General features: G+C 40.6%; 1 protein-coding gene across 5 annotated transcripts in view; it reads left to right on the plus strand.

Annotated features, from left to right (window-relative positions):
• The window catches only part of sdccag8 (SHH signaling and ciliogenesis regulator sdccag8), a 327,951-nt gene that overhangs the window by 85,943 nt on the left and 217,815 nt on the right, over window positions 1-24,193 (plus strand). For all 5 annotated transcript variants that reach the window (XM_080200751.1, XM_080200752.1, XM_080200753.1 and 2 more), the window contains one exon: window positions 625-741. In XM_080200751.1, the coding sequence (XP_080056877.1) occupies window positions 625-741 (117 nt within the window). The remainder of the gene's footprint in view (window positions 1-624; window positions 742-24,193) is intronic.

Consider the following 24,193-nt stretch of genomic DNA (forward strand, 5'->3'; position numbering starts at 1 on the left):
CCAGACCCACACCCACAGCAATATGGTTGTCTCTTAATTGCTATTATGAAATGGCCTAGCAATGGCCTACCAAACCTCTCCATTCAGGAGCAACAAATACCAGTCTTGTGGGTGATGTCCACATCCCAGGAAAAAAATGTTCAAAAATGCCTGTGGGGCAGGCCTAACCTGAGAGCAGGGTGACTGGGAACCCTGTGTTGTGTAAACTACAGCCAAAGAACGCTGTTTCCTTCTCCACAGACACTGCTTGACCACCTAACTATTTCTATCCATTTTCTGTAGTTAACAGTTTTCCATTCTATAATACCAGAGCATTATGAACAGTATTTATTTACACAATTTAGATACCTTTGAATAAGGTTCCTGTTGGATGACTCAACTTACAGATGGGATTTAGTTAAGATCCAGTAGATCCAAAAGTGCTTGGTAACTGAATGTGAAATTAATTTAAAAAATGCGATTACATTTGTGAGTTATGGATATCTGATTATATAAAATTTAGGAAGTTCCCATTATTTTCCTCTGGGTGGCAGTATGGGGCCATTTAGTTAGTGTAAATGATTGTAATGAATATTGAGAAATGAATGGAATTTACAGATGAACAATTGACTCTTTAACCTTTAGGAATCTGGTGAATTACGCTATCAGCTGAACCAAGTCAAAATGGAAAAGGAAGAGGTTGAGAAGGAATTCAGGGAATATAAAACAAAAATGATACGAGAATTTGAACTCCAAGAACAGGTAGGAACCTCCAAAAGTTGCACATGTGGGGAACTGTTGCCCGAGAAGTAAATAGGATTCGAAAACTTTGTGTGTGTGTGTGTGTGTGTGTGTGTGTGTGTGTGTGTGTTGGGGGGGGAAGGTGGGTGTTGGGCTGGTGGGTAGGAGGTGGCAGGCAGGCGGCTATAACACTAATGAAATGCTGGCTTTGTGCCATCATAGTTGCAGATTGACATTCTAGTGACTAAAGGCCTTTCTGAAAGTTTCGTCAGTCTTGATCCTTTGCAGGGCCTCCCTCTGCTTGCATATATGAAGTGTCAGTATTATTGGCGAAAAGTGTTTGTTTTTATTTTATTTCTTCTTAGTTAATTGTTTGCAACCTTCCAATCCAGGAATGTGGTAACATCTGCTGGAATTCATGCAACCAAATGTAACTCTGCATCTAATATTACAAAGGTTTTGAATGACCTAATGGATCTTAATGATGTTTATAATTTAGTCTTGGTATTATGTTTCTTAAGATTCATTTTTCATTTGGAATGAAGGGTCATAATTCTCATTGATATATTTTATTAGTTTGATAATGCTGAGCTAAGGCTCACATGTGCTCGATTTTGGGCCTGGACTGGCTTCAGTTGTCTTTAAAATGTTGAAATGTGTGACTTCTATGTTAGTGACAAGTGTGAAAACAAAAGTGTACTAAATGAATGTGCTACTTACTGTTGCATTACATTGTATTGTGACATGCAGAGCTCAATGCAGTTATAGATTTTATTATTTAGGAACCTTTACTGAAAGAACATTGTTTTCATTTTTTGATCTTTCTCAGATATATTAGTGATAAAATTTACAATTAATCAATAATTTAAAATTTCATTACCGATGTAGATGACAAATATGTACCTTTGTACCAGTTGTATAAGTGGTTTTATGAACCAATAACACAGAAAATTATTTTCCTTCAACACAATATTGCAAAATGACCCACTGTTATGTGTAGCTGACTTGATAATGTCAGTGATGTAAAGTTGGATTTGTAGTTGCTCATGTGAGTAATGAACTTTGGCAACTAAGGGTGGGGGAAAAAGGCTGGCTGAAGTCTGTCCAAACCAGGATTGATGGAGAAAAGAAAGGGAAAGCAACATTGATCTCACAAGCAATCGGGTCTCTCTAATAATAATTAGTCCCAAGTTTTTTTCACAACTTCAAACCAAGATTTTACGACTACTTTATTTGAGGAGCTGAATGTAGCACGCAAAGAATAAACAATCAGCGAAATATGGCAAGGAATTTAAGCAAAACAAAGATGCAAGTAGGGGAGTTAAACAGATAAAATGGGCAAGACAAAAGGACAAAAAGAATAAGCTTTTTTGGCAGGTATGGTAAAATTAATTGGTAATGTAGTTAAGAATATTGCATTGAACTGATGCTGCCTAGTTTATTGATGTGTACCTGGAGCAAAAAACAAAAGATAGTTTATAAATATGTTCCGGCATAACATTCAGTTAACTTATTGATGTGTATTGTGGTGCAGAGGTCAACAAATAAATAGATAAATCAAAAATAAGGACAGAAAGAATAAGCCATAAAAGGAGGTTCAGTTAAATTAATAGAAAATGTAGTTAAGAATATTGCATTGTACTGACATTGCCATGTTAATTGATGTGTACCTGGAATACACCTTATTTGTTCATAAAAACTATTTACAAATATACTGTGGCATAAGATTCAGTTAATTTTTGGAAATATACTGTGATGCAAAGGTCTTTGTTAATGAATGTTTGGCAACAAAGACCTTCACAAGTCAACAAAAGCCCTACTGTACAAAGCAGTTGTCATCACATAAGCCTGCACTGCACTGAAACCAAAGACTATGTATTATCAACACATAAGAGCAGTTGGGAAATTCCATTTGCCGTGCCTCCACCGCATCCTCCAGTTTCAATGGGAGGACTGTTGAACATTATCCTTCTTGCAGCCAGCCCCACAAGTATTCAGGCAAAATGGGGGGGCACGGTGGCACAGTGGTTATCACTGCTGCCTCAGCGCCAGGGACCCAGGTTCGATTCCTGGCTTGGGTCGCTGTCTGTGTGGAGTTTGCATATTCTCGTGTCTGCACAGGTGCAGGTGCTCTGGTTTCCTCCCACAGTCCAAAAAAGCATGCTGGCCAGGTGAATTGGCCATGCCAAATTCTCCCTCAGTGTTCCCGAACAGGTGTCGGAGTGTGGCGACTAGGGGATTTTCACAGTAACTTCTTTGCAGTGTTAATGTAAGCCTACTTGTAACACTAATAAGTAAACTTTTTAAAAAACACCTACAAAACCAACTTCAGTAGACTGGACACTGTGACCAGGTATATGATAAGTGTCTCCCTCACCAGTCCTGTTCTCTCAAATGGTCAGTGTTCCAGGAGATGGTAAACAGAATACTTCAAATATACTCTGAAACATTATTGATTTGGAGACGCTTGCTATTAATCATTCAGGATGGGACACAAGCTGCATTACACTTTATCCCAACATCTAATTGGTGAGGCTGAGTTGGTGGCGATGGAGAAAAGAAAGGAAGCAAATCCTGCACTCCAGATCCCACTATGTTATAAGACATTCTGACTCAAGTCCCCAAAGATATGCAGGTTGAGAATTGGCCTGTTCAGTCACATGAAGACTCATGGCAGAAACTTGCAATCCTACATAGTAATCAGCCTCAAATCAAAGATCAGCCAACAATGATGATTGCGATGCAATTTCAGACTACTTCAGAAATTTAAACGTAGAACAGCATGCATTGAGATGTTAAACTGATGCTTCCATAATTACAGTTGCATTGGAAAAGGTAAAACTGTTAATTTCATTGTTGTGCAAAGTTTGCAGTGTTTGCATAATTCATAGAACCTTGTGATGTCTTGCAAGCAACAAAGATTAGGCTATGGATGGGAAAAATCTCTGACATAATTATAGATGTCATGACTTTTTCTTACTTACCGTTTTTTTTCCATTTTATATGTATTAGTCTTTTGGAATTATTGACAATTTTTGAAGTTATTTTGTATAACCATTAGTCTTTCTTTTTCTCAAGTTGACCATACCAACCCTTAACTACAAGCTCTCTCTTGCCTACAGATCCCCATTTATATTTCACTGCATTATCATGTCATGAATTTACTTATTCCTTAAACCACACTTGTAACTCTTTTGGGTGTTGCTTATACAAAAGACATGAGTAAGAAGAAATTCCATTGTGCAAGTGTCAGAGTCAGTTGAGTTGGAAGGAACTTCTTTGCAAGTGAAATAAAATTGTAGTCCCAGTGCTCTTCACTGTATTATAGTCCTACTAAGGCAGGAATCTAGTTTGGTGTTCAATAACTTAAAATATGTCTAAATTCCAAAAATAAGAACATTGCCATATATATGGCTTGATTTATCGTGACTGACATTTGGATTACTCTCCTTAAATATCTGGTCCTTGAAGTGGACTGTGTTTATTTAATGCAGCAATACTGACTTAACATTTCTTTAATATTTAGAATTAATGTATGCATACTTCATTCATATTCATCCTTTCCTTATCTGTGGTATCCTTTGCTTTTAGTCTTCTATACTCTTATACTATTTTTCTTTCATTTCTCTCTTCCATGCTCTCTCCACATTTTCTTTTGTACACCCAGAGTGTTTGTTTCCGTGGTGTCAAGCAGGAACAAAAAGATAAATTCAGCGAGCTGTCTGAACGAATAGCCAGAACAATAGGGTTTGAAGAGGAACTTGGTATTAGGAATAGTTTCTAGTGTGCTGGGACAGGTTGGCTAAAAGTCCTGCTTCTGATTGTGGAGCAGAGCTATCTGCACAATAGACCAATGGTGGGAAACTTGTGGCTGGAGGGGAATGGAGGTGAGGGGATAGAATGGGGGCACATGCGGCCCAACTGTGTTCTGAGTGCGGCCCACGAGACAGTTTTTTGATTGTTGCCCACATGGTGAGTTGCCACTTCCACTGCTTTCCATCTACGTAGCTTTTTTCCTACCTTTATAACTTAAGTCATACACAGAGAAAGCAAGGACAAGTGATTTGAGGTGCATGCTGATTGCACATGACATTGACTGTGAGAGCTCTGTGTTCCCTCTGCATCCAATCAAGCATAAATACTTATTTTGTTTTTACCACTTGAAGTCAATGACAGTTCTAATAATATATGAATAATTAAACATTTTCTATAACTTGTTATGAAATATTCAGCATGTATTAATTTTAATCGAGTCATAGTTAGTGAACATGCCCGATTTCAGTCTTGCAGCTCACTGAGATAAATGAGGGCCACTCATGTTCACTAGCCTACGTTGCCCATAACTGCAGTGGGTCAAAGTAGAAAGAAAAAGGGTGTGTGTTTGATGTTGGTGAAGATTACATTAATAGGAAGAAAGTTATGCTACGAAGGGATAGGGTTGTCAAGGACAATTTACTAAGATTGAGAGCCAATGGAAACTTGCGAAAAATGGGATTGCAGCAGTGTCGGATCAGATACAAGTGCAGAATTCTGGACAAGCTAAACTCTGCAAGATGGAGCTTGGGAGATGGATGAAGAAAGTATTGAAAAATTTAAATCTGGAGGGGATGTAGACATAGGAATGGGATAGAGGTGATATGTTTAATGATGGATGTGGCATTTGAAGTTCTTATTGGAATTGAGCAGGATACTGAGATTTTGCACTGTTGGTTTCAGCTGAGTGAGCAGCTGGGAAAGGATGTGAAATCAAAGCCCGAAGCATGCAGTTTCTGGCATGAGCTAAACAGAATGACTTCACTCGCCAATCTTCAACTGTAGTAAGGTTTGGCTGATCCATTGATCTGAACCCAAACAAGCAGTTAAGCAGCACATCAGGAGCCATGGAACCAAGGAAGCTAACTCTGTGCTTGATGAACACTGTCACTGAAGTGCAACTTGCGCATGGTGAGAATAATGGAGCTTTGAGGCACTGTACAGTTGACTGTGCAGTATGGGAAGGATAGCTATTGAGGATTTACTGATTGTGCTGAAAGACCAGCAACTGATTTCATATTAGGGAAGTACTATGGAGGTAGATCACAGAGAAGAGGTGGCGGAAGAGGAAAGAGTGATACATTTTTGATCATTTTCAATACAATTCAAGAAGAATAGCAGTCAATATTTCACCGAATATCACTGATGGTTTTCAACCAGACTGTCCTCAGTGCTGTGAAAACCAGACTGAAAGAGCACTGAGCAGTTAAAGTTGGCATGTTCATGTTCAGTGTCCTTCCCTCTTTCCAGTACATGTTATGTGCCCCAATGACAGTGGATTCTTTTCATTCAGATGCGTATGTTGAGTCTTCCAAGTCAAGGATAATTCTCCATCTGCTTATGATATTATTTGTTCGTGAGTTAAGATGCCACCATTTTAGGGTGAAACATTAACATGAATTTCACAATATCCCAATTCCTTCCCTTCAAGGGAATACCCTGAAACTTGAGTAAAACTCACCAGGTTGTGTTGAGAATATGCTGCCTGCCAAGCTAATGATTGATGTACTATCCATTTCTTCCCACCTGTCTGATTCCTGATGATTACACTCATTATATCACAGATGCCAAAATTTCCCATGTAATCAGCCCACCTCATGTCTTCTCCTCAGGGAATCTTTCTTGCCAGATCTTGGTGGATAGTGGGGCTTCTGTGGTTTGAGTGGAGCCAGTTTGAGTTTTGATCTTGGGGAGTAAAGACCTAAAATGCAAATTTAACTTCTACACCTATGTAGGGATTTGCAAGTGTCTGCTTTGCCATTTTATTTCCATCATATGGAGGAAAGTCTCAATGAAAATTAAGCACAGTCGGAATAGTGCTGCTCATAAAATCCTTTCAGTGCTGTTTGTGCACCCACTCATGATTATTCTGCTCACTCTTCTAAACTTCTGCTGTATCTTCAGAACTTCAATCAATGAAAATCATCAGCATGTGACCAGAAAAGTTCCCTCTATTACTGCTGATTCCACTGAGGGTCCCACCATTTTCATCACTGTTGTCTTGATATTACCACAGAAATCACATTCCTCTTGTTAACGCAATTCAAACCAGCGTCGTGAATTTCTTCACTGGGAACATGGGTCTTTCGCCAGTTTTCAAAGCAACATCTGTTGTCTGGAATTGTTTCACTATACATCCTGGTGACGAATTGAAAACATTGCATTCACACTATAAGGGAAGTATTATTAAGGCAGACAGAAGGCTCATTTGGGAACAATCACATTAATCACAACACCTGCAATAGTTTGTTTCTGTGGCACTGTTTCAGAATGGTGTTGACAAGGACGTTTGGCGCAATGAAAGCGAGGAACTGGGCGTGTGGTGCCAGTGGCAGTGGACAGGGGGCCCTAAGTTTTTTTCAGTCTTTACTGGGTAAGTGGTTTCATTTCAGTAATTTTACAGCAGAGATAATTGCTACAGACGGTAGATATACAGGAAGGTGATTACTGTAATGTATGCTATTTTGCACATGCACTAAATCTTATTTTGAGCAATATGTAAATGAACCTTATAAGAAAGCGATCAAGAGATCCTCATTCAGTGTGACAGAATCCTGCTGGTTGCTGATTTCTGTTGCTTTGAGGCCCAAAGGTTCAGTGAACCTAGTGCATATCCCTTTTACCAGAAGTCTTTGCAACAAATAATATGTAATTATTAAAAGAAAATCTCTGGAGAACCAGCAGTACATTTCAGCCATGGTCATCATTGTTTAAGTACAATTAGCAGCAAGCCCATAACTGGTAGATTATCCCATCAGTACTACTCAACATTAAGATTAGCTATGTGTTAGACTCTGACATTTACCTTGCAGCTTTAATACTGATTTTATTTTTGGAGGCAATCTATAAAGTTCTCTATCATTTTTTTCCACATTTGGTTAGAAATAAATCAAGACTTTTTAATAGCTCACACAAAAATTGTAGCAAAAGTTGTAAGTGTTGATAATGGAAGACAAATAGATTCCTAATTTTTCTTTCCCACTACCTGTGCCCTTGTTTACACTGTTAAGTGTTAGAACCCTGGATTGACCCACCTACTGGAAAGGCTCCTCCCAGGCTAAGAAAGAAAGACATAGATTTTTAAAGTGTCTTATCTGTCAGAGAAATCTCAGTATTGCACATATAATAAAATATTCAAAAGTGCACTTACAGTTGTATAGGCAAACATGGTGCCATTCTTTGCCAATAAAATTACAACAATAGTACTGAGATGAATCATCTGTTAACCATTTATGATCATATTAATTGAATGAGTAAGGGTTGGCCAAGACACAGGGGGAGGCTCTGCTGTTGTTTGACTGGTGCTATAAAATTTTTAATGACCATCTGAGCTCATCATTGGCAATCCCTTATGTTGAGAACGATTCTTTCTTTTAGATGATTGGGTGCTCACCTGAGCTGCTAGAACAGGCAGACAGGGCCTGGGTTTAATGTGTCTCTCATACATGCCATTCCAATTTATGCTCCTGTACCCATTCCCTATAGCCCCTCATACCTGTCTTGCTAGCTTATCCCCATTTCCATCCTTCCATGGCCTCTCAAACACTCCACAATCTAAATCTCTCTACCCACCCCAAGCCAACCGATGCCCCACCTATCACCCTTTGCCATAACACACACCATGCCAACTTATCCAGTGTCCACCATGAGATGACCTTGGGACCCATGCTGAGATTAAATAAAATAAATTTTGAATTGTCTATAACCTCTTGGAGCTGTCAATCAAATTGTGAAACATAAGGCATCTTATTGTGATAATGGGAGGTCGCAATATCAATCATGCAGCATTAATCCAATATATGGTAACTCTGAGGCTCATGGCAACAGATATGGGCCAAACTTTAATGTTTGGGAGTTGGATATGCAATCGATCTGACCAAACATAAAATTTTGTCAAATGATGCTGGGCGTTCTTCCTGACATCATCATGCACGTTCACAGTTTCAAGTTTGACAGGACCATGCACCTGTGACAATTTAAGGGTGAATTAAGGCTATTAACAAGCCAATTAACAGTGACTTTACACTGTCCCTGCGATTTTCAGCTTGTCACACAGGCAGGGTGAGTTGGCACTAATCATGTTTTTTGCATTTCCTCATCCAAGGGTAGAATAAAAGGCTCCTAGAACAGCAACACTTCCTCATTACGAATTTGTCATTGTGTGGGTACAATGTGGTAGAGTGAGATAGAGTGGGTACAGTGGGTGGAAAAGCAAAGTGTGCAGAGGATGCTGGAAGTCTGCAAAGGGATATAGATAATCTAAGTGAGTGGGCAAGGGTCTGGCAGATGGAGTACAATGTTGGTAAATGTGAGGTCATCCATTTTGGTGGGAATAACAGCAAAATGGACTTATTTAAATGGTAAAAAATTGCAGCATGCTGCTGTGTAGAGGGACCTGGGTGTCCTTGTGCAGGAATCTCAAGGAGTTGGTTTGCAGGTACAGCAGCTAATTAAGAAGGCAAATGGAATTTTGTCCTTTATTGCTAGAGGGATGGAGTTTAAAAACAGCAAGGTTATGTTGCAGCTGTATAGGGTGCTGGTGAGGCCACACCTGGAGTACTGTGTACAGTTTTGGTCTCCTTACTTGAGAAAGGATATGCTGGCACTGGAAGGGGTGCAGAGGAGATTCATTAGTTGATTCCGGAGTTGAGAGGCTTGGCTTATGAGGAGACACTGAGTAGACTGGGGCTATACTCATTGGAATTCAGAAGAATGAGGGGAGCTCTTATAGAAACATATAAGATTATGAAGGGAATAGATAAGATAGAAGCAGGGAAGTTGATGGATGAAACTAAAACTAATAGCCTCAAAATAAGGGGAAGTAGGACTGAGTTAAGGAGGAACTTTTTCACACAAGGGTTGTGAATCTGTGGAATTCCCTGCCGAGTGAAGCAGTTGAGGCTACCTCATTGAATGTTTTTAAGACAAGGATAGATAAATTTTTGACCAGTAAAGGAATTAAGGGTTATGGTGAGCAGGCGGATAAGTGGAGCTGAGTCCACAAAAAGATCAACCATGATCTTATTGAATGGCGGAGCAGGCTCGAGGGACCAGGTGGCCTACTCCTACTCCTAGTTCTTATGTTCATATGCCTGGACTGATCCAGGGGAGCACTGCAGTATCCCCAAGAGAGTGTCTCCCTCAAGGTTGTCACATGCTACACCAATTTCTATTCACAAAGAAATGATCACTTCCTTGTATCTCTTCTTTCACATAACATGTTGTTTGGCTGCATCCCTAGATGCAGCATATAGTGAGGTCTTATGTGTTCAAAATCTTGTTTAACTGTAAAACCCATGCCCATCATAAAACAGGACTACATGTGCTGCTTTAATGTATCCTGAAGGACATTTCTAGTATGCAGATTTATGTTGATTAGTGTTTGTTTCATTTTCTGGCAAGGGGGGAGCCCAGTGGAGGCTGAAGAAAATGAGGCAAGTCTATAGGCCAAGGAGGATGACTCCAGTGAAGGGTCATAGGAAGAGCCTGGTGACACGCAGGGTGAGGATGTCGAGGCAGACGGTGGGAACATTCAAAGGGGAAAGCACACCAGGAATGCTTTGTTCCTGCGAACCTTGGAACAATTGGGTTGTTGACAAGCTTAATAGCTTACAAAATGGCAGACGGGCTACTTATTTCTATGCTCATTAGCCTTCTATACTTTTGGAGACTGCCCTGATAATGTAATATTGCCAGCACAACATTACCATGCCCTGTTTACATTCTCATGGGGGTGGGGTGGGGGTTGTTGGTGACCTGTCTGCCCAATTTCCGAGCCAAAATTCCAGCTCATGTTGCGTCATTGGAGATGAGCATGGATGTAAATGGGCTATGTTTTAAATGGCCAACCATAGTGCTCAGTATTAAGCAAGTACTACGGAAGATTAATTCATACTTCACAAAAATAATGAAGAATCACTCGAAACTCGTAGTTTTGACATTGAGGACATTTGGTCTGTGAGCAATCGTGGTCTTAGGGGAAAACCAAGTAGTGGACACAAAAGGAAGGAGTTTGTGGAGAGATGTGAAAGAAAAGAGATACAAGGAAGTCATCATTTCTTTGTGAATGGAAATTGGTCCACTTTCAGTTCCCAACCAGCTGTTGAGGGCCTCTGTTGGTTTTGCCCTGTGACAGTGGTTCAACATGAAAGAGTTGAACATCCATTTTACTGTTTATTATAGCTAGCTATTTTAAGTTAGGTATTTTAAGTCAACAAAACTCTTTTTCATTATGTTGTCATCTGACTTTCGAACAACACAATGCCAGTTGAAACAGTGAAAATGTGTGGCGATTTAAAATCAAAAATAATAATATTTGACGCATCCAACTGAATTTTCAGCATTCTACTTGAAGGCTTACTGAAACTCATTCACAGACCAAATATCAGGGCATCCTGCCACATAACATGTTGTTTGGCTGCATCCCCAGATGCAGCATATAGTGAGGTCTTATGTGTTCAAAATCTTGTTTAACTGTAAAACCCATGCCCATCATAAAACAGGACTACATGTGCCGCTTTAATGTATCCTGAAGGACATTTCTAATATGATGATTTATGTTGATTAGTGTTTGTTTCATTTTCTTATTTAAATGGTACCTGCTGCATTTCACATCTTGGTAATTTCACTACATTCCTCCCTCAGACTCTGCAACAAGCAACTCGTCCTCTGATTTCAACCTCCATTTCAACTCATCATACCCTACCTCCTAAAGGACAGTCTTCTACTGTCCCTTAATCGTTCCCTTTATATAAATGCCCCAATTCATATTTGTGGTCAACCCCTTGACCTTACCGTCTTGACTCATTTTTTATACTTCCATTGTGTCATTCACAATACAATCATTTCAGATCACTTTCTTGTACCTATCTTCTTTCATACATCTCCTAACAAATTCTTTTATGTCAACTAATGGAAAAATCTCTCTCCCCACGTAACTTACATACTGCATTTTTCCAGCCGTCCAGACATTCACTACCACATTTTTGCAGCTATCGATCTGCTGCTCAGGTAAAATCCCAGAAAAATGGCTGCCCCTGGGGAGTCAATGTAGTTTACTTAGGACCAATATGCAAACAAACTTTTAGTTAAGGTGCCCAAGTCCCTATTTGAACAATTACTCTCCCTTACTCTGGTTATTCTGCCAGTACAGTTCTCACCTCTGTTCCATTTAGTCCAAGATACAGAGACTTGAACATTTGTGACAGACAGTGGTTGTCCTTTAAGGAAAGATTGAGCAGGTTGGACCTATGCTCCTTGAAGCTTAGAAGAATGAGAGTGATCTTATTGAAACATAGAAGATTCTGAGGGGGCTGAACAGGGTAGGCGCTAAGAGGATTTTTCTCTTCTGGGTGAATCTAGAACTAGGGAGCACAATTTAAAAATAAAGGGTCTCCCATTTAAGATAGAGATGAGGAAAAATTCTTCTGTGAGTGGTTAATCCTTGGAATTCTTTCCACAGAGAGCTGTGGAGTCTGGATCATTGAATGTATTTGAGGCTGAGTTAGACAGATTATTGATCTACAAGGGAGTTAAGGGTTAAGGGGCACAGGCAGGAAAGTGGAGATAAAGTCACAAATTAGATTAGCCAGAAGCATTCCCCACCTAGCATCTCTGCCCTCCTCCACTACCACCATCACCAAGGTTTCCCTACCCTGACCTCCACCCACCTACCTGGCTTGCAAGACTCTGGAATCAGTTTGTTTCAGGTTCCTGAGACCTGTCTAGGCTCCTGAGACCAGTCTGATATCTTGTATGTACCTGTCCAGTTGATGAGAATCATGTGATATTGCTAACTATATTCTAATAAACTGATTTACATTGTCAACTGTAATTTGTTTGATCTCTGATTTTGCTGTAATTTACTCTGAAATATTGGATGGATATAAAGCACACTCTAGTTGGAGGGAATGGGAGTAATCCATGGCATCGAAACAGAATGCAGTATCTCACGTAAACCATAAGAACAGCGCTGGTACCAGTGAAACAATGTAAATCATAACAGCATCATATCCAGGGTCTTGAACCTATTAAATTTTATTTGTTTAAAATGAGTTCTGATGTTGTGCCAATTTTGTTTTTACAGCAATGCTACTCCAGTGGTTTGATAAATTCTGCTGCAGAGTTCATTTAAAAAAGATTAAGTACAGCTGTTACATCAAGGCTTTTCGTTAATGCTGATGCCCAGATGATTTTGGCCTCTAACACTATTTCAACAAGCTTTGAAACATACTTTTTTTGAGTGTTCAAATATCTTAGAATAATAAGCAATGTGGTAGTAGAAATAGCTTAAAGGCAATAACTATATTTTTCTACAAGACAAGACTGTTTATGAATCTACTGAAATTAATAGAACTTTCTTGTGAGATCTGATTTTCTTTTAAATTTCAAAGCCCAGGAAATAACACTAAGCTTACAGACGGTTACCATATTTGCCTGAAATTCTTGTTTCTTCACTTTAGATATGTGCTATGCCAACATTAAAATAGTGCAGGATGGAATCTCATTTCTGCATTGCTATTCCAATGTGCAATTTCAAGCCATACTCAATCTTTCATATGCAACTTTATTGAAGATTTTCTGGAAGTCTACATATAATGTCTTCTATTTCTTTCCTTAGTTTGCATAATGACTGCAATACAATAATAACTTTTATTTGTAAAGTGCCTTTAATGTAATAAAACATCCCCAGGTGCTTCACAGGAGCCTTGTAAAACAAAATTTGACATTGAGTATGACATGCAATGAGATATTAGGTAAGAGAACCAAATGTCCCTTTGAAGGGGTAAATTTTAAGGAGTGTCTTAGAGGAGGATCACTGAAGATAAACAGAGAGGTATAGGGAGAGTATTCTTAGGGCCTAGCCAACTATAGGCATGGTGAAGAAAATAAAAGGATGCTCAGACCAGAATTAGATGAGGGCAGATATCTCCCAAAGTGAGCAACTGAAGCAGATGGGAGGAGGATAAGGTAATGGAGAGACCTGAAAATAGGGATTAAAATTTTTAAATCCGGTATGTAGTTTAGTGAGCACAGGTGCGATTGGACTTGTGAATTAATACACAGCAGCAGAGTTTCAGATGACCTCAAGTTTACAGAAAGTAGAATATGGGGGACCAGACAGCATTGTAATAATCAAGCCAATGAAAGCATGAATGAATCCAGTTGTCTGTGTATAAGCAGCAAGTGAAGAGACAGCAAAGCTTCCTTTTTTAAACAAACATTGTCCAGGTATTATGTTCTCTCCTAACCAATCCCTTATAGTTCTTTCAGTACAGAGCTACTAAAAGCGGCATCAGGACAGAGTAGTTTTTCTTGAACGCAGGAAGAATAAAATCCTGTGAAGTTACAATCCAAAATTGTTCACCAGGATCATTCAATTTTTCCATACTTCCATATCCAACTGAGAAAGCCTGGTGTCCATCTGCTTCTTCCTTAAACAGAGGCCCAATCAATCTCCATTGTCCACCTGGCTGAATTGTTCTCACGTCACAGAACTCCTGCAGAGTAGTCCAGGCCTGTGTCAGCATGACTTTCATTATACACAGGTATATGCTTGGGTGAAATCATCAGACATGTGCTAAGTGGATTGCCCTTGTTGTCCAGCAGCCACTCTGCAGTTTGACGTGATGCTCAAGTACTGAGAAAATAGTTATTGCCAAAGATTAAATGCATCATGACCTTTTGCCAGGCTTTCTGGCATTCTTCTGCATGGTGCACTGAGCATGGTCACACAACAACTACACATTCAGAGAGTGAAACCCTTTGCACTGAGTTTGCAATGAGTTGCAATGAGGAAATGATAAATTTACAAATAGATATGGATAGGTTAGTGAGTGGACCAGAATTTGGCAGATGGAATTTAACATGTATAAATATGAGGTTATCCATTTTGGTTGGAGAAATAAAGTAGCTACTTATTACCTAAATGGAGAGAAACTTCAAAATACTTCAGTGCAGAGAGATCTAGGTGTCTGCATTAATCACAGAAAGTTAGTATGCAGGAGCAGCAAGTAATAAGGAAGGCAAATTAAATTTTGACATCCATTGCTAATAGAATAGAATATAATAGTAGGAAAGTGCAGTTGCAACTGTATAGAACATTAGTGAGACCGCATCTGGGGTACTGTGCACAGTTTTGGTCCTGTCACTTGAGGAATGATGTAAATGCATTAGAGGCAAATCGAGAAGGTTCAGAAATGGTTCATTAGATTGATTTCAGGGATGAAGGACTTGTCTTCTGAAGAGAGATTGAGCAGCTTAAACCTATGTCAATAATCTTTAGAAAAATGCGAGGAGATTTAATTGAGGTATATAAGATGCTAAAAGGCTTTGACAGGGTAGACATGGAGTGGACGTTCCCCCTTGTAGAACATTCTAGAGTGAGAAGCCATCATCTAAGGCTACAGGGTGGCAGATTTAAAACAGAAATGAAAAGGAATTACTTCACACAAAGAGTCATGAATCTGTGAAATTCTCTACCCCAGGAGTTAAACTGTCGTCTCCTGCTCCCATTTCTTATGTTTTACATCTTGGCACTTAGTTGCAGCGCTCACAAGTCCAGATGTGCAGTTGATGGCATCCTTCCTTATGGGAACAGCAGTTATCTTGACCAAGTTATGAGCAAGCTCCACCTGCTTCTCTCTGCTGAGAGAAAGTGAATTCCTGTCACCTGGCATAGAGACTCAGTCACCTCCTTTATGTAGCAGTGGATGGAAAACTGGGGAATGTGACAGATATCACCAGGTCCTGACATAATGCGATTCATGGCCATGGTCACCTTCACAACCAATAGTTGTGCTGTTTTTGTCCTCTTCTGAGGCTGCACATCTGCCAGCATGAGGCGGTAGATTTCCCTGAGCGCCGTCATAAAATGGAATCAATGTGCAAACTGCCTCTGACATAAGAAGAGGTATGAGGAATGCAAGAGCTTTGTTGGAATAAGCCTCCTGCTGAATGTCCTCCTGCTCCACCCTCTGTGAGCAGATTATTCCCTTCTGTCCTATCTTTGCTCCATCTACCCATTCCTGCTGCAGGTGAAGGAGAATGGTAGCCATGGGACCTTTGACTGGGAACAAGTTGCCTGACCAAAACCCTTGAAGTCAAAACCTAGACCTTATGCAAATGTAGAATCACACCTGTGAGCAAAACGTTAACTCTAATGCTAGCTACAGAGCAAGCATGGTAGGATCTATGTCATTGTGACATCACTCACCTTGAGGTCACCAGATAAGCAAGAAGCACCTTGAGAGAATAGTACGATCTGGGATTCTATGACCTTGAAATAGTTTGTGATGTATATAAAGATATGTTGAACAAAAGACCATTACGTTCAGTAAGATCTGTTCAAGAGTAAGAAACCAGGGAAGACAAATCCACAATAACAAAAACTTCATCAACTTTACATAATCACCATGCATTTCTACAAACTCCCAGACTGCTAGTATTAACTAATGAGCAACTAATCTGGGAGTGGCTGATGGACCCTTTAAATAGAATTGGTAAATGTCCTTCCTGCATTTAGCACTACATGTTCATGAGAAGATGTGAGCCAGAATACCAAAATTGGAAAATGATTGGACTACTGTCAAATCAGTGTTATGTTATTTACATTATGACCTACCTACTCTGCGTACTTGTGGTCCATACTCTGTAACACCTGTGCTACTAACCTCCCAGAAATTGAGTCAACGTAGGCCACAATGTGCTTGTGCAGCATTGCTGTTACTTTGGCATTAAAACAATAAGACATCAAGGAGTCAAATTTTGTGGCCTGTTCAAGTCAGTCGGTTTTCTAGAAATCATATCAGCCACAAAACATATCAAGTACAACAACCTGTACTTAAAATAGCTGTTTAGTTGTGCAGACTTTGAGAATTGCTGAAAAAAAGACATAAGGTAGGGTTCTCCAGTGTTGTCCATGGCAGCAAGAACAGAGAGTTTGGCATTTGTGCCAAAACTCAATTTACTTTTAGGAGCACCAGAAAATCCCAGCCATGTGCAAGATGGAAGATTTCAGCCAGCTATCTAAGCTTTTTGTCTTGCAGTTATCATGATAGCTCGCTGGATGTTACCAAACTGTAATGGGGGAAACAACAGTTTATACTGCATAAGACGAGAGTGCTGATTGGCAAGTGGACTCTGGTGGAGGTATTGCTATGGAGAATGCATGATTTGAAAAATCAAGAATTTGAGCAACAAGTGAACCATTGCACGCTGCTACTATGCAGCGGCAACACAAGTGTTATTCTCCACTAGAAGGAGGCTGCCATCAAGCCAAGAACATGTTCTGCCTGTCACACAAATGAGCAATGTAGTATATGAATTTCAGTGCTGGTGTAATGCCAGTTAGATAGGCCGTACGTCCCAACAATTGGCAGATGGTATCAAACAGCACGTCCCTTTGACTGTTCACAACGGGCAAAATACTGACCGTACCCAACCAGCCCATGTTTGCAAAATGTGATTCCAGGATTGGACCTGCTAAACAAATCTGATTTTGCTAAGAATTACACTGAAAACCAATTTAAGATTTTCAGTTGGACTCACACAATGACTCACTTATATATGATAGATCACAAACAGGGCCTGTCCTTTGCAAATGGCAGGAACATGTACACATTTTGTACCTTTTAAAATCAAACCAAAAGCTTAAGGAAGTCACTTTCTGGTTCATTCTGCAGTGCAGTGCCTTGACTAATCAGAGTTGACATGGTGTCATAGTGGTTAGCACTGCTGCCTTACAGTGCCATGAACCCGGGTTCAATTCAAGATTGGTGTGACTGTGTGGAGTTTGCATGTTCTCCCCATGTCTGTCTGGGTTTCCTTTGGGTTCTCCAGTTTCTTCCCACAGTCCAAAGATGTGTAGGTTTTGTGGATTAGCTATGATAAATGTGTGGGGTTACAGGAATAAGGTGGGGTAGGGTGGGGTTGGGCTGAACATGGGTGAGATGCTGTTTTGAAGGGTGGCTGCAGACTTGATGGGTCAACTGACCTTCTTCTGAACTGTAGAGATTCTATGATTCTGTGACCTGCCTGATTTGAATTTGAACAAAGCTGAGAAGCTAACTGTTTCATGCTGCATTCTTCTTGGCAAATGAAATCGAGAATGCTCAGGAGGCCAGAATTGGAAGAGGGCAGAGATGCCTGAGGGGCTTAGGACTGGAGGAAATCACAGATGTGGAGATGCCGGTGTTGGATTTGGGTAAGCACAGTAAGAAGTCTCACAACACCAGGTTAAAGTCCAACAGATTTAACCTAGACCTGTTTGGCTTTAACCTGGTGTTGTGAGACTTCTTACAGAAATCACAGAGACAGGGAGGGACCAGGGCATGGAGGGAATTGAAAGCATGGATGAAATATTTAAAATGAAATGTTGTTTAACGAATTTCTAAAGCATTGATCTAGAGTCTGCCCAGTAGTATTTTGAATTGGTAAAGTCCAGCGGAAAAAAGGCATGGATGAATATCAATATCGTACCATTGTATTAAATCAGAATATTTTTGTAGTGGAATTTTTACTTAAAATTTAGGTTATTTAGAAACAATTTGAAAACAAGCCAACAATGATTTTCAGCTACAATAGCCAGGATCTTGTGATGGTGAAGGGGCTCAGTGGCGGGCCTTCCCCCAGAGTTAAGAACTTCGGGGGGTGGAAGTCCCACCTGCAGACAGCTGTCAGCCAATGTGAGGCCGAGAGTTCCATTGAATAGCTGAGCTACCAGAAATGCAATGGTTGCTCCCAGTATGACATCCACCCTTGGCTGAGGATCATTGTTGGATCACAGACCTGTCATAAGTGATGGCAGAAGGGGTGTTGTTGAGTGAGGGGAGGAGATAGTGGTTCACTGTCAATGGCCCCCACTCCCTTCTGAATGAGCAATCCCACCTCGGACAGCCTGCAAGCAAACACAGCAGGTTTATTTGTCATGCTTCCTGCATGGAAAGCCATTGCCCAGTGCTGAGTTAATAGAATGGGCAGCAGTATGTGGCTCTTAAGTGAGCATTAATTGCACTCTGATTGTGGTGGATATAGGAAGGGGATGGGGCCACCTACTACCCTTCTGTCTGATTAAATGCCCACTGCCACAAACTTGCTACTGTGGGAGTGGAGGGGGCGGGGGGGAAGCACAATATTCAGCTCCATTTGCATATTTAGAAATGCATGCAGTTTCTATCTGCATGAACAGTCTGACCATCTGTTCCAGACAATGTTATGTAAAGGCCAGTGACATTAAGATCCATTACTGAAGTCCACTTCTCTATCGGTAAGATGACTTTTATACAGTAGCAGCAGAGAAAGGATTTACAGTATCTAATTATTTCTAGGATATCACAGTAAGTACTTTCAAAGCCCTTTGTTAATAATCTTCATTACCTGGTTATCTCACCTCTCTCCCTGTCTGATATGGTCGCCCAGAAATATATTTGTGTGCCTATTATCCAGTTTGAACTACAGAGCAGCTTTTTGGAAGCAGTGTTGTATTTTTGTGGTGCTGCTCTTCAGCTGTTAAGTCTGCTCTTACTGTGGAGTCCAGCTGGATATTGTGGAGTAAAGGGTTAATGCAAACGTGATGCTGACGTAATAATATCAGATCATGTGACTGAGAAGTAAAAGAGAGCTGAAAGGAGAGAAGCTCTGACCTCATGTAGAAGTCCAAATGTGTAAATACTTGCTGTAAATCAAAAGAATGATTTTGAGAAACTACAGACTGGAGCAGCATACTTTAAAGTCTATTTATTAGGCTTTAAATAAATAAGTAAGCTTACATTAACACCACAGTCCCCTCGTCACCGCAGGCCAATGCATGTCTTTCGGACTATGGGAGGAAACTGGGGTACCTGGAGGAAACCCATGCAGATATGGGGAGAACGTGCAGACTCCGCAGACAGTTACCCAAGCCAGGAATTGAACCCAAGTCCCTGGCACTGTGAAACAGTAGTGCTGACCACTGTGCCACCGTGCCATCCACTGTGCCACCCACTTTAGGGGAATACACTATCCCCAAAGCCCCCCAACTAGACCCCTAGTACACAATGAAACATAGTGGCAATAAATAAAAGACCCAGCACACCTTAAAAAGAAGATACAGGGCTGGCAAGAGAAGAGACTCTCAAAGGAATCATAGAATCCCTACAGTGCAGGAGGTGGCCATTCGGCCCATCGAGCCTGAACCAACAACAATCCAACCCATAACGCCATGTATTTACCCTAACATTAAGGGGCAATTTAGCATGGCCAATCCACCTAACCTGCATATCTTTGTACTGTGGGAGGAAACCGGAGCACCCAAAGGAAACCCACACAGACACAGGATGAACGTGCAAACTCCATACAGTCACTAAGACCGAATTGAACTCTGGTCCCTTCCACTGTAGGCAGCAATGCTAACCACCGTGCTGCCCGACAACAAAAATTAAGAACACCACAGGAGCAGCAGATACAAGCTAAGACATAGACCCAGAGACAGAACAGCAGAAATCACAGGCCCAAAGCAGAAAGCAGAACCAGGGCTCAGCAGAAGTATGGAATCAACACTATCACTCAAAGAACCATTTCTTTGTTCAGTAGGCTTGAATTAGGCCCAGAATTGAGACAACTGGAGAAAAGGGCTGGCAAGATACAGAACTGCTTCAGGACGGCACAAATAAGATCAAAAACACCAGATCAGTGCATTACTTTATGCAGTAGGATCTACACTAATCATGTGATAGCAGGGCAGGAAGTTGAGGAAACTTCAACTTCTTGGGTAGACATATGAACAGATGGGGAATAGAAGCGGTTGGTCTAGATAGGACAATGGGATTGGCGCAGGCTTGGAGGGTCAAAGGGTGTATTCCTATGCTGTACTGTTCTTTGTTCTTAGTTCTTGTGAAGAAGTCCTGCAAATTTTCAACTTATATTTTAGTATTCATCAGAATTTAATAATATAGTGGGATAAACTAAATTAAAGCAAGGACCAGGTGAAAGCATGGATTCCTTCATCAATAATCTCTATGGACTGGCAGGGAACTGCAATAATGGAATCTTAAAGGATGAACTGATTCGCAATAGAATGTAGTTGTGCTTCTAGATGAATCATTACCAGATCTCTCAAGAGATAATTTAACACTTGTGAAAGTAGTGCAGATTGCAAAGCAAGAGGACCTCAGCGTCAAGCATTTGTTCCCAGGGAGGAGAAGTACTGTGGAGAAGGCCATTCCGTTTGGAGTCCATAAAAGAGAGAGCACACCTAAGGCCTCGAAAATGGGGATAAATGTGCCAACCTTTGCAATGCCTTTGGTGTGGCAAAAACATCGACACAAACAAGAAGGATTTCCAGCACTGGGGCAGAGTGCCACAACAGTGATTATTAAGAGGATTAGGGCTTATGGGGAAAAGGTAGGAGAATGAGGATGAGAAAAATATCACCCATGATTGAGTGGTGGAGCAGATTCGTTAGCTGAGTGGCCTAATTCTGCTCCTATGTCTCATGGTCTTATGAAAAGCATAAGCCACTTCAAAACTGTTAGTCATTCAAATGCTGTACAAAAAGTGAGAAAATTTCAAAACAAGTCACATACAAGAAGTGGAAGAATCACAGGCAAATGAATTAAGTTTCCTGTGGGAGGTAAATGATACTGAAAACAGGTTTTACAATATTAAATTCAAAGTGGACAGACACACCACAGAGTTTAAACTAGTCACAAGAGTAGGGGGTTTCTGTTTAATCAGATGAAGTCAAATGGCACAACTAGTTTACATTACTACCCTGACCTATCAAATTACAAGGCCCTGGTGGGACGAGCTTAAAAGTGAAAGGATAACTTGTGGCAAAAGTGAAATATGGAGAAATCCTCAGGCTATATTCTGTGTCGTTCAAAATCAAGAATGCTCTCTAGTGAGCAGAAAGCTGTGCTTAAAACTGAAATTATTCAAAAATAAGGTGCCACATCAAAGGTTATTGTGGAAAATTATAAAGCAGAGGGGCTCAGACTTTTAGTGATTTCAGGTCTACTTTTTCAACGTCATCCTAACACCATCTACCGACACAGGCTTCCCACTCTCCCCCGCATTTGGACACTCAAATATGTTGCATAATATAGGCCTTATACTGCCTGTCTCCAGATAAAAAGAAGAAAAATGCATCATTACTTTGCAGATTTCCTTCCCTAAAGGGGTGAGTTTTTACTACAATCTGGTATTTTTATGGTCACTAGTTCCAGAATTTTAATTCATTAAATTTAAATTCTCTAACTGCATTATGTGATTTATAATCTTGTCCTCCAGATCATTAATCCAAGCCTCTGGATTACAAATCCTGTGACATAACATTTGCTTCTGTACCCTTAGCAGAAATTGTTTGAGGTGTAATACTCAGTTGGTACTTATTCTATAGGTCCAGGATCCTCATCCTGGTTGAGACCTAAAGATAAAGGGGGTGATCTTACCAAAAAAATTCTAAGTGCTGAACAAGCATGAAAACAGGAGGGAATCACGCTAATTTTTTGAATGAGTTAAAAATCCAATCTTGCCTCACTCTGAGGAAAGAAAATGAAGCAAGATCTGTTTCCTGCCAGCAGGAGGAGGGACTGGGACTAAAATCAGCTGGCATTTTACAGCAGAGGGTATCACTGTGAATGTGAATGTGCAGATATCTCTGTTCTGTGCTGGTGGTGGTGAGCTGCCTTCTTGAACTGCAGTCCCTGAGATATACCCACAGAGCTGTTAGGCATGGAATTCTAGGATTTTGACCCAGAAACAGTGAAAGAACAGCAATATATTTTCAAGTTAGGATGGTGAGTGATTTAGAGGAGAACTTCCATGTGGTGATGTTCTCATGTATCTGCTGCCCTTGCCTTTCTAGATGGTAGTGGTCATGGTTTTGAAAGGTCCTGTTTAAAGAACTTTGGTGAATATTTGCAATGCATCTTATAGATGGTACATACAGCTGCCATTGTTCATCAATGGTAGACAGATTGAATATTAGTAGAAGGAATAGTAACCAAGTGGGTTGCTTTGTCCTGGATGGTGTCAAGCTTACTGAGACTTATTGGAGCTGCACTCATCCCAACAAGTGGAGATTATTCCATTACACTGCTGACTTGTGCCTTGTAGATGTTAGGCAAGCTTCGGGAGGGTCAGGAAGTGGGTTACTCACTGCTGGATTCCTAGCCTCTGTAGCCACAGTATTTATATGGCTGTTCAATTCAGCTTCTGGTCAATGGTAACCCCCAGGGTGTTGGTAGTGGGGGATTCAGTGATGGGGTAATGCCATTGAATGTCATGGGGCAATGGGTTAGATCCTGTCTCGTTGGAGAAGGTCATTGCCTGGTACTTGTGTGACACAAATGTTACTTGCCTCTTGTCAGCCCAAGCCTGGATATTATCCAGGTCTTGCTGCATTTGAACATGGACTGCTTCACTATCTGAAGAGTTGCAAATGACACTGAACATTATGCTGTCATCAACAAACATCCCCTCTTCTGATCTTAAGATGGAAGGAAGATCATTGATTGATGAAGCAACTGAAGATGGTTGACCTCTCGCTCAGGTGCTATAGTTCAGCTACAAACTGGCATCTACCCGACTGTGGAAAATTGCTCTGGTACGTCCAGTACATAAGAAAAAGGACAAATTCAATCCAGCCAACTACTGCCTCATCAGTTGACTCTTGATCATTAGTAAAATGATGGAAGGTTATGGACAACATTATCAAGTGGCACTTACTCAGCAATAACCTGCTCACAGATGCTCAGTTTGGGTTTTGCCAGGGTCAGTCAGCTCCTGACCTCATTACAGCCTTTGTTCAAACATGAGCAGAAGAGCCAAATATCAGAGGAGAGGTGAGAGTAATTATTCTTGACATAAAGGCAGCATTTAACTGACATCAAGGAGCCCTAGCAAAACTGGAGTCAATGAGAATCAGGGGGAAACTGTCCTCAGTTGAAGCCGTACCTGGCACAAAGGAACACTGTCTGGAAGGATGACCAAACTGCATCTCCAGTAATCAGATACCACCGTAGTACTTTGAAAACCGCAAACACCTCAAGTCATTGAGAACTTACTAGACTTCAACAAGAAAATAATCATCGTGAGAACACCTCGACTTGATCTTCTTTAAAGGCTTCACTAGGGAGTGAGTACTCGTTCTATGGAAGAAATTATTTTTAACTGTCTTATTTGTGCCTTAAAAAGCACGACTATTATCTTCTATTCTTCCAACAAGGCCGTGAAAACGCCTAGGAATGGATTTATTTGAATGTAAAGGGAAAACCTTACATTAATTGATTGCTTCAATCCACCATGAGCGGTAAACAGTTTGCATAGTATCACAGCAGAAACAGTTATCCAATCCTGCAAATAACTATATGCAACACATTGCATCCTCCCGGACATCATTGTGTCCAACAGTGGACTGCAGTTTTCATATGAGCTAATCCACAGGTTCTCAAATCAATAT

The sequence above is a fragment of the Carcharhinus amblyrhynchos genome, chromosome 12 (genome assembly GCF_965287045.1).
Source record: "Carcharhinus amblyrhynchos chromosome 12, sCarAmb.v2.hapA, whole genome shotgun sequence".
NCBI lineage: Eukaryota > Metazoa > Chordata > Chondrichthyes > Carcharhiniformes > Carcharhinidae > Carcharhinus > Carcharhinus amblyrhynchos.